This window comes from Tachypleus tridentatus, chromosome 3, assembly GCF_004210375.1.
Source record: "Tachypleus tridentatus isolate NWPU-2018 chromosome 3, ASM421037v1, whole genome shotgun sequence".
In the NCBI taxonomy this organism is placed as follows: domain Eukaryota; kingdom Metazoa; phylum Arthropoda; class Merostomata; order Xiphosura; family Limulidae; genus Tachypleus; species Tachypleus tridentatus.
In genome coordinates, this window is record NC_134827.1 from 53,983,613 (window position 1) to 53,994,336 (window position 10,724).

Sequence of the window (10,724 nt, forward strand, 5' to 3'; positions counted from 1 at the left end):
TTGTGTGATAATAATGAACATATCATTTTACTAATTGTAAAAATTATTACCTCTAGGTTTCATGAATTAATTACAATTCTGTTTATCAAAACAAAATTAAAAAAACTGCTTAAATGGTGACGGTAGCTAAAGTTAAACGTGTAGTTTGTTGTTTCCTTATCATGTCCAACCAATAATGGTTAAAATAAAACAGTCATTTGGTGATGTGATGTTAGACACACAATAAAGTGGTTCAGAGAGAGAATTGCCTATATACCTTTTACTAAAGTTTTTATTCTTTAATTATTTCAGGCACAGTTTACACCCTGCAAGATTTCGACGTTACACCAAGTGACAGTGAAGTTGATCCTGGATCCACGGCAACTATACGTTGCAGGATCAGAAACAGACGAGGAGAGTGTGTTTGGTTGAAAGATGGAGAGGTTGTAGGAAGGATAAGTAACAAATTTTTCTTTGAAAAAGAACCTTCAGATGGAGATTGTAGCATTCGAATTACAGATGCTAATTTGGAGATGGACGATGGTTATTGGCAGTGCCAGGTCACGCAAGCTTCCTTGGAAGATCCCACATTGAAGTCTGAAAACATTAAGCTGACTGTGCGAGGTAGGTTAGGTCTATTAGAATGAACTTCTTGTTGTTGAATATGTTTGGTTTGAAATAAAACTAAGTACTTTCTCAAGAACAGATGAAGTTTTATATTCAAATGGAGAAGGTGGGAAGCTTGATAAATTGTGTCGATAAAGTCTAGTATTATTAGAACCATTTTATTAAAATCACATTATTTAGTTATTTTATGATAATGATAATAAACAAAACATTTTACTAATTGAAAAAATTAAAACTTTCAGGTTTCATGGTTTGAATTATTTTATAAAGATTTTATCTTTGTTAATTTGAGGTATTTTTAGCCCCAATCCATATGATTAGCTAAGTTTGACAAAAATAAATATGGGTCATAAAGAAAACTTGTACATTCAAATCAAATAACGTGATATGGTCAGATGGGTTAAGGCGTTCAACTCGTAATCTAAGAGACGCTGGTTCGAATCCCCGTCGCACCAAACATGCTCGCCCTTTCAGCCGTGGGGGCATTATAAAGTCATGGTCAATCCCACTATTCCTTGGTAAAAGAGTAGCCCAACAGTTGGCAGTGGTTGATGATGACTAGCTGACTTCTGTCTACTCTTACACTGCTAAATTAGGGACGGCTAGCGCAGATAGCTCTCGTGTAGCTTTGCGTGAAATTAAAAAAACAAACAGATATGTGATACTGTAATAAGTAATTAGTAAATTTGTTAAGAATAAAACCTCCATGTATAATCCTTGTTCATTCATTTGTTATTATTTTCATTTAACTTTATGTGGATGATTGGCTTTGAACTAATCATCTGTTTCTTCAGTTTTATATTTTCATTCTCTTGAAACGTTTTTTTTTTCGAAAAATAATTAATAGACTGAGTGAGATTAATTACTTTATACGAAGTAGGATTTAGAAAGTATATCGGTAGACATTAAAAGTTGAAGCATCTTTTAATTATTACCTCTATTTCTGTAATACTAATTATGTACTTGTTCTGATTTGGTTGCTATCCAGAAGGGTCAGTCTTCTGTAACACAGGTGATAAACAAAAGAAAAAAGGACTTTAAATTGTGTTGCTGACTGGCATTGAGTTTTTATCAGAGCTACCATTTCTTTCATCTGACTTTCATTAAGCCTATTAAAAACTCGCGAAGAAGGTTGAAAACTATTTTAAATACTGGATATCTGTATTTCTGTGAGCAGATCTTCGTACAGATTTTGTTTTTTTCATCTATAGAAACTCCTCGACCACCACAACTAGAAGACAGTTCTATTCAGATACAACGAGGTAGCAATTTCACCACGAAGGTAGGACAGCCTACAAAATTAAACTGTGTGTCTAGAAAGGGAAATCCTCCAGCAGAGTTAAAGTGGTTCATCGAGGATGAAGAGATAACAGCCATGGCCAACCAGACCAACACAACTGATATTGAAAAGCAGAAAACTTGGCAGGCTGTTAGTATCCTACACTACACATTTCAAAAGATTCATAATGGAAAGCTCTTAAGATGTGTGGCTCTCCATAAAGGTTACGATACCAACTCCCGGGAAATTCACACTCGTTTGGATTTGCAGTGTGAGTGAAAACCTTAGTGTGTATTTTGATGGACTCGTATATTTATGTATTAGGAACAGTTTATCTGGACTCATCTCTGAATGTCACATTCTTGATATTAATGTGAAATTATGCTAAATCTTTGTTGGAGCTATCTTATCTTTGGTTTGGATATTCCACTATATTATTCTAGAGATTCAGAGAGACCTGGGCCACTTTTATTTAGCCCAAAATAAAACTGAAACATAATTTGGACAACTAATGTTTATTTACATATAATTTACACCTCTAAGCCCAGTGTCACACATAAGTCATGAAACTTAACAAGTGCAAAAAAATAATAATTGTCTAAATATGAGGACCCCTTTGAACTTGAGGACTAGAATAAATGAACCTCCTACTTTATCTAGTTTACTTTTATATTCATAATTCAGTTTGTAAAGTTACATATTTCTAATATCAGGTTTAGTGTATTTGTCACAACAAATATTAACATATTTTTCTCAGATGGTTACCCAGAGAATTGAGGGTTGATTGTTTATCATTATTCACTTATTTGTTTGAAATTGGTTAGTACTAAAAAAACAAAATCTTAGAAATAGGTATGTTCCAGAAATGTATTAGAATTGTTTTTTTGGTTATTTTTTTTTACACAGTAAATGAAATCATCTTGAATGAAAAAATGGCTGTTTAAAGCATCCAGTATTTGAATATTTCCAAAATAAAACATTAATTGTAAATAAGATTTAGAAATTCCTTTTCCTTTTACAGTATACTTTTGCTAACTGAGCTTATACTTGATTCATTAAAAGTATATATTTTCCATATTACAGAAATGTAGAACTTGTAAGTTTATTTAAGTTCAGCTTTTCTTAGATCCCCCAGAAATTCATTTGGAAGGGAACCCCAAAGAAGTGGTAGAGGAAGGCAAGTCACTCACTCTCAGATGTTTAGCAGATGCAAATCCAAAGGCCAGCATCATTTGGAAAATATCCGGTCATGCCAGTGTCCACAGCATCAGAGAGGAACTGAGTCTTTCTCCCATTAGGAGAAGTGATTCAGGAGTTTATAGTTGTAGAGCTAAGAATGATGTAGGAGAGAGTGAGGAACTGGAAATTACAGTGGATGTGATATGTAAGTTGTAGTTACTTGTAAACATTGACTTCTGGGTAATTTTCATTGATAAATACAGCTATTGGTTTACTTCAACTTTCAGGTTTTGTTTCTTTCTTAAAACTGGTTTATTTCCTGTCTTCAGTGGTTCAGCAGTAAGTTTGTAAAACTGGGTTTTAATAATCCTTTGTGCTTAATAACAAACCACCAGAGGGAGAATATTTGTGTTAAATGGAGGTCATACAAATATTATAATTTGTTTATAGGAAATTAGTGTTGCACATGCTCAATTACCAGTAACTGCTTTGTTTACAAATTTTCTGATTTAACCAGAAAGATGTGTAAAAATATAGTAATAATATATTTTTTGAACAGACTTTGGTCATTTTGGTTACACTTATTCCACAGAAGTTTCAAAATAGCTGGAAGTCACAGTATAGCCAAGCCTCTGTTCATTATAGTGTCTGTAATTAATTAGTTATTCTTTGATTTATTTAATATTATCTAAAGCCTGTAACTTAATGAAACATAGGATTGTTTAAGCAGAAATACTGTTATGAAAGTAACTATTTTTACAAAGGAAAGAACCAACTGGTTCAAGAACCATGAATGAACACAAAGGACAGGAAAGAACAGATAACCCACCCCTGAAAAATATACAGAAATTAGTAACACTAACTGAAATCACGATACCTCAATGTTTTCTTATCTATCTAGATAAACCAGAAATTAGAAAAATCGAACCATATCCGTATGTGTCTCTTGCACTATACAGTTCTACACAGTTGATCTGTGAAGCAACAGGGAACCCAGAACCACTGTAAGTATAAATTTTATTGTTCCTGTCATCGAGATACATTCAGGTACTTAAGATCAACTTAACTTGAGAAATGCAAGATATTTTGAATTCCACTGTGAAATGTTTGCTGTTGAAGGCTTAGGTATCAGAAGTAAAATCATACAGTATCAAATTAATTATGTACAATGTGAAAGTTCCTTTGTGACATAAGTGTTACAAAATGAAATAAAATATAAACTTGGGCAAGAAATGATATAATCATTTTAAAAACCAAAATTATTTGCAGAATTTTGTGTATTATGTAATTATACTTACTTATTCATGGTAGAAAGTGGATTTATTAAAAAGTGTTTATGTCCAAGGTGGTTTTTGAAAATAGAAGAGGGTTTTTTTTTTGCATGTAATTAGAGATGATAAATGTTTGTTGCTAAATCTATAATGCCAGTGAAATCATGGAATGTCATAATAAATGTTCATTATATAGATGATAAATGTTTGTTGCTAAATCTATAATGCCAGTGAAATCATGAATGTCATAATAAATGTTCATTATATAGATGATAAATGTTTGTTGCTAAATCTATAATGCCAGTGAAATCATGGATGTCATAATAAATGTTCATTATATAGATGATAAATGTTATTTTATGTTTCATCATTTATTTCTAATTTTCATGTTGTAAGTGAATATTAGGCTTAACCATGTAGCACAAGAAGGTGGGTGATACATCCTAGCTCTGAAAGTTTATGGTGTGTTTTGTTATTAATTAGCATTGGCATCTTGGAAAGGATCACTTCATCACCTTTTACAAATTGGAAAATATTCGTGGTTATTTACAGATATACCTGGCTTCAGAAAATGCCTGGAGAAATGCTGGTATGGCAAGATCGAGGACACGACGCACATCTCGTCATTACAAATGTCACGTACAACTTTCAAGGTCGATACATATGTGAGGCAAGAAATTACATCGAGGGAAAAGAATATAAAGTTCAGTCTGAAGAAATTAAGCTAGATGTCACAGGTAAGTGTGCATTATAATTCGTGTACTAGTAGAACATACACTTGAGATGTTTGTGAAATAGTGCTGGGAAATCCTTCAAAAGATCAGAATTTTACAAATAATTATAGATTTAGTTAAATAAAAGAATTGCCTTACGTGAGGATTCTTTGGTTACAGTTGATGGAAGTAATACAAGGATATCAGACAATGAAACTTGTAGGTAATGATGCATTTATTAATAAAGAAAATATTTATATTGTTTGTGCTCTTAATTTTGCTTTGAAAGTTTTTAAAAAGTTGATTGATTTCAGTTAGTATCTGAAGCATTTTTTTATTATTGGCACATACATGTTTAAGAAATTGAAAAGCAGAGTTGTGTATTGTCGAAACAGACAATGTGGTAAGGGTAACATATCTATGTATCTCCACCGTCTTATTACCATCTTTACACGAGTTGTTTTAAAATAAACAAGCAAAAGTTAAAAAGGGTTTCAAAGCAGTCACGTATTTTTAAACTGTGATACCAGGGAGTCCTCAAGTTATTACCGATATGACCATAACCAAGGATACCGTGGTTGTTGAGAAGAACGAAGATGCCACCATCAGTGTTGTGTTCTGTTCTGATCCCAAACCTGACCGAGTGTTCTGGGAGTGGGGTAGTCTAAAACTGGACACTGGTTCAGAACTGGCCCGATATGCAGCAGCAGAACATGTAGAAGTAAGATTTAAATTTTGTTGTAAGTGAATAACATTTGAAAATAAAAGATTTTTAGTCCTGAACAATCCTTCATCCTTGTCTCTTTCACCTTTCCAATAACCTCCAACCGAAAGACATTGGTCAGACCTACTATAAAAATATATCCTTTTCAGATGTTTGTAAATAAATAAGTCATATATATGAGATGCACCACTACAGATGAAAGCTGCTACTGTTTAAAACTGTACAGTTCTTTCTCACCTGGTCGTGGCTCCAGATCAGATGGTCAAATATATACGAACCATTTAGTTTGTGAGTTTGCTGTTTAGTCCGTGTATCAGTCAGAATGAAAATGTAAAAGTTGTATGGTTAACTGACAACTGTACACTTTTGTCCTTTATGTAATGTATTTTCAACATTTTTTAAAAATCTAATGATACCACACTACAAGTTAATACCCAGTAATTAGCCGTAGTAAGTAAACGAGAAAGTGAAATATAAATTTCTTTTTGATGCACTTGTGTAAGAAAAAGTAAATTATATTTTCATAAAAACGGTTTTCATATTATTCTACTCTTATGTCTGAAGCTTACATGCTGAGAGAAAATTTGATAAAAAATAATCCAGGGGATTTAAAAGTAATTCATTGTAAAAACATGTAATATGTATCTTTGCATCATTTTCTTACTTTAGATTCTAATATAAGATTTATTTCTTTATGATAGGTCAGACACCAAGATGAGTGTTACGAAGCCAGACTAATTATTAGAAATGTTGAGAGCAGTGATTCAAGAAAATACACGATTCACATAGAAAACTTCAAAGGTGAAGAAGTCTATAGTGTAACACTGAAAGTGAGAGGTTAGTATGAAACTCTATGATAAAGTAGGCTTGCTACTTTCATGAATTGCATGTGTATTTACTGAACGTAAAACATAATAAATCCAACTATTCAAATCATCTCAAAGACAACCTGCTGAACTGGTTTGCATCGGGCACATAATAAGAAGGTATTCTGTTAGTACAAAGTTTTCTTTAGCTAGTTTAAGGACTGAAATGTTTTGAATGTTTTCATTGTTAGAAATTATTCCAGGGTACAGTTTTTGTGATATATTTTATTGGATCTAATCAGTCAGTGTTGAAAAATAGGTTATTTTGAGACATTGGTTATTACCCTGATTTTTGAAAATGTCTTATTATTTCATTTTTCTTACTACAAGTAATCAGAAGTTTTGCAAGAGATACATAGTAGAGGCATTAATTTTGATGGCTGATAAGCAGCTTTTACTTGAAGAATAACTGCTTGTTCTGTCTACATTTGTATCTTCCAGAGCCCATGTCTATGTCTCTGGTGATCGGTGTTGCAGTAGGAAGTATCGTCATTTTGGTAGTCCTCGTAGTTGTTGCCTTGTTCGTCCTCAAGAAACACAAGTATTTACTCCGAAGTAAGCCTTGTCACACGTACACTACTGTCGTGACTTTTTAACATTCTACGATATACTTATTTCATTGCATAACTGTTCTAACTTAATAACACACATTCAACTAATAGTCTCTGGTAAATATGTTGAGTTAACTGTCTCCCTGTTTTAGGTCACCAAATGGTTTCTATGGGTAGATTTATTTGGTTACTTATTGTTGAAAGAGATGAGAAAGTGTTAGCACTACACTATCTTAAGTATTGTATTCAACTTGACATGTGATGCTCTTGTATAACTATCTTATCTCATACTTGCTACCAAAATCAACTGTTTCCTAATGCCACTTAGATGTTTCAACATTCCATCCTCTAAATGTGTTTAAAGTGATATCCATTCTCTGAATTACGTAAAACGTTTTTAAGAACCTCGGATTGAAAATAAATTCTATTTTTAAGCTTTTTGTAATTCACCTTACACAATTCAAAGTCTAAAAATAATTTGTATTTATTGCTTTTCAAGGGTAACATTTAATAAGATATCACTTCTAGCTTATATTTTCTCTGTGACAGAAGTTTTGAGTGTTAAACGTTTTGATATGTAGCACTGATTTTGTTCATACTTCTCTGTTACAGGAAGTGATGGTTTTAACCCAGACACAGAAAGGTAACTATTTTAATTTTAAAATATCACAACTATTAAACACTTGTTTATTTTCAAGTAACATTATCCTTCGTCTAGTATTCAAGTTCAGTAAATCTGTGGTCAGTTTTAAAAATCACATGGTACAAGCTGTGAGAGTCAATATTCAAACTTTCAGTGAAATGGGAAGCAGGAGGTCTGCTGATATTACACACAACGGGAGAGCAGGAAACGCAGTAGGAGCTATCCCGCCAGATGCTCTTTATAACACTCCAAAGAAGCAGTCAAATAAAAAGGTCGAGAACAAACGCTATGAAAACCTAAAGGTAACACCATCACTTCTGTTACTGTAATTTGAGTGAGATGTAAAAACCAGCTGATTGAAAATAATAAAAGTGCACTATTTGTACTGTAACTAGCTATTTGGGTTAAGTCCCTGAAGGAAGATCATAATAAGACTGCTGCACTTAATCTAAACGAGTTTTTTTATGTTTAACCTTCAACAGTTCAATCCTACAAAAAGACTAGTGTTATGCAATCATACAGACAACATGAAGATAAACTTAAATCAAAGGTTAAGACATCTAATCAGTTTGTTATTTTTCATCAATAGTAAATAAGCTCAGATACAAAAACTAAATATTTGCAAGTTTGCCATGTGTAGTGTAGATGACATATTATAAAAAATTGTAGTTTGCTTTAACTTAAGTGCATACAATTAAATTTGTAGATTTACCTGTATGTACTGATGATATTGTAACATTATTATAAATTTTATATTCCCATCCAAACTGTAACTTTGGTTTTTTTTTTTCATATCACAGCCAGATAAAAATGACAACCGTGACAAAGACCACCTGGTGTATGCTGATCTGGACTTTTCACCACTCCCTGAGAGAAATGGACATTTTAGGGATAGAGGGAACAGACATGCAGTAGAAAGAACGGAGTATGCAGAAATACAGTTTCCTTCAAAAGTGACTGAGCATGCTGAAATCTGACACTGTTAAGTTTGTATATACTCTAAATAATGTAAACATACCACCAGCATAGTGACACGTTATAACCTTTACTTCTGTGTTGTGGAATACATAATCCATATTTTTTTATAAACCACAACCTAAAGAAATAAGTAAGCTATTATTCACAAATGTGTTTTTATTATTATTTTATTTACATATATGCTGTGATACTGTGTGTACATACTGTTAGTTTGACACTTCATTTCAACTAAAAATAATTATTTTCATGAGAATGTTGATGTCTTCACATTTTAAGATACCCAGTGTGCAACAACATAACCCCCCTTTTGTTTAGTTAGTTTCTCCCAGAGTGTGCAACAACATAACCCCCCTTTTGTTTAGTTAAAGTTTCTCCCACAGTGTGCAACAACATAACCCCACCTTTTGTTTAGTTAAAGTTTCTCGCACAGTGTGCAACAACATAACTCCCCTTTTGTTTAGTTAGTTTCTCCCACAGTGTGCAACAACATAACCCCCCCTTTTGTTTAGTTAAAGTTTCTCCCACAATGTGAAACAACATAACCCCCCCCCCTTTTGTTTAGTTAAAGTTTCTGTGAAAGGCATTATACAATGATAATCACAGCATATCTCTCAAATCTGGTTTGAGGCTGTAATGCTAACATTAGTTGGCATGGCCTGAAGTTGTGGTCAAAACCTGCACCCAACTTAAAGTGAATATTCTTTTAATAAGTGTGGTGTTCAAGTGTGCATATTGAATATTGTCCACAATGTTTATATTAAAAGAATTCCCGTTTCTCTGTTTTCAAACATTAATTGGACCAGATTTCATTATATTCGACAATACATGCCATCGACTCTTCAGCTGGTCACATTAAAGTTATGACAAAGATGCAGATGTGAAATCCTTTTCCTGTGTTGCATCTGTTTAATACCATGTTTATATGTACGTGTCCTGGCTAGTTAAAAGTACTAACAGATAATTGTGGTATAGTAGTTTCTTTATACATCCAATATGCTGGATTAGTGTTGTTGCTGATGTGTAAAATATATATATTTTTTTGATTTTTGTATACATGGTTGTGTAATTTTTTTTTGTTATGAACTGGTTCTTCACTTTTATCTGAACACAGAGAGAATGTTAATTATAATTGTTGTCTAACTATTTTGCTAGTGGCAGTGGTGAAATGCCTCATGGCTGTAGACTGACATTCAAAACTTTATTGACTTACTATGTTATGCCAATTGGGGACAGTTCTGTTGGAAAAAACAGAACAATCCAATCTTTTTAATTTGAACTGAAATGTTCATTGGCTAAAAAGAAGGCATATCCTGCAGCCTTTTATCTTTGGTCAGCAAGAAGTGATTTGAAGTGGTAAGGTGAGTGAAATCTGTCATTGAATCACCAGAAGTCTCCTACATATTCTTGGTTAGCACGAGCTAGTAGGAAAACTTGAGGAAGTTGGATTTCACTTAATTCAAATGATCAATACAGGCATATTAAAACAAAATACTTAAATATAGACTTGTGTGTATAGTTTTGGTTACAGTGTAGTCTATAGCATTTTACAAATTACATACTCAGAGTACGGATACCACTAAACTAAAATATAAGAACCTCGTAGCTTATATGTTTTCTAAGACCTTAGGTAGCAACTGAAGTTGACCCCACTCATGAAATGTTTTATATGTATTTAGGAGGTTACAGGAGTGAATATTGAGATGTCAGAGACAAAAAATTATTTTGAATGTTAACTTATATGCACTTTTCACTCAAACCCAAACCCCCAGTGGTAAAATCAAAGGAAGTTTACTACCATGCTGTAGCTGGGATTGTAATAAATATAAAATTACATTGTATTAAATAAGATACTGACCTCTACATCATTTCTTTGTTCTGTAGTGCTCCAAACATTGCCTTATTCTAACAGTGTTT

General features: G+C 32.8%; 1 protein-coding gene across 2 annotated transcripts in view; it reads left to right on the forward strand.

Annotated features, from left to right (window-relative positions):
* LOC143246874 (irregular chiasm C-roughest protein-like) overlaps nt 1–9,057 on the forward strand; it is a 59,652-nt gene extending 50,595 nt beyond the window's left edge. The window contains exons 2-12 of one of the 2 annotated variants that reach the window (XM_076494120.1): nt 292–603; nt 1,818–2,156; nt 3,012–3,269; nt 3,966–4,068; nt 4,888–5,072; nt 5,579–5,769; nt 6,474–6,609; nt 7,080–7,193; nt 7,802–7,832; nt 7,987–8,134; nt 8,633–9,057. In XM_076494120.1, the coding sequence (XP_076350235.1) occupies nt 292–603; nt 1,818–2,156; nt 3,012–3,269; nt 3,966–4,068; nt 4,888–5,072; nt 5,579–5,769; nt 6,474–6,609; nt 7,080–7,193; nt 7,802–7,832; nt 7,987–8,134; nt 8,633–8,809 (1,994 nt within the window). In that variant the 3' untranslated portion in view covers nt 8,810–9,057. The remainder of the gene's footprint in view (nt 1–291; nt 604–1,817; nt 2,157–3,011; nt 3,270–3,965; nt 4,069–4,887; nt 5,073–5,578; nt 5,770–6,473; nt 6,610–7,079; nt 7,194–7,801; nt 7,833–7,986; nt 8,135–8,632) is intronic. The other variant, XM_076494121.1, reaches the window with a different exon arrangement.
* Nucleotides 9,058–10,724: the final 1,667 nt, after the last annotated feature.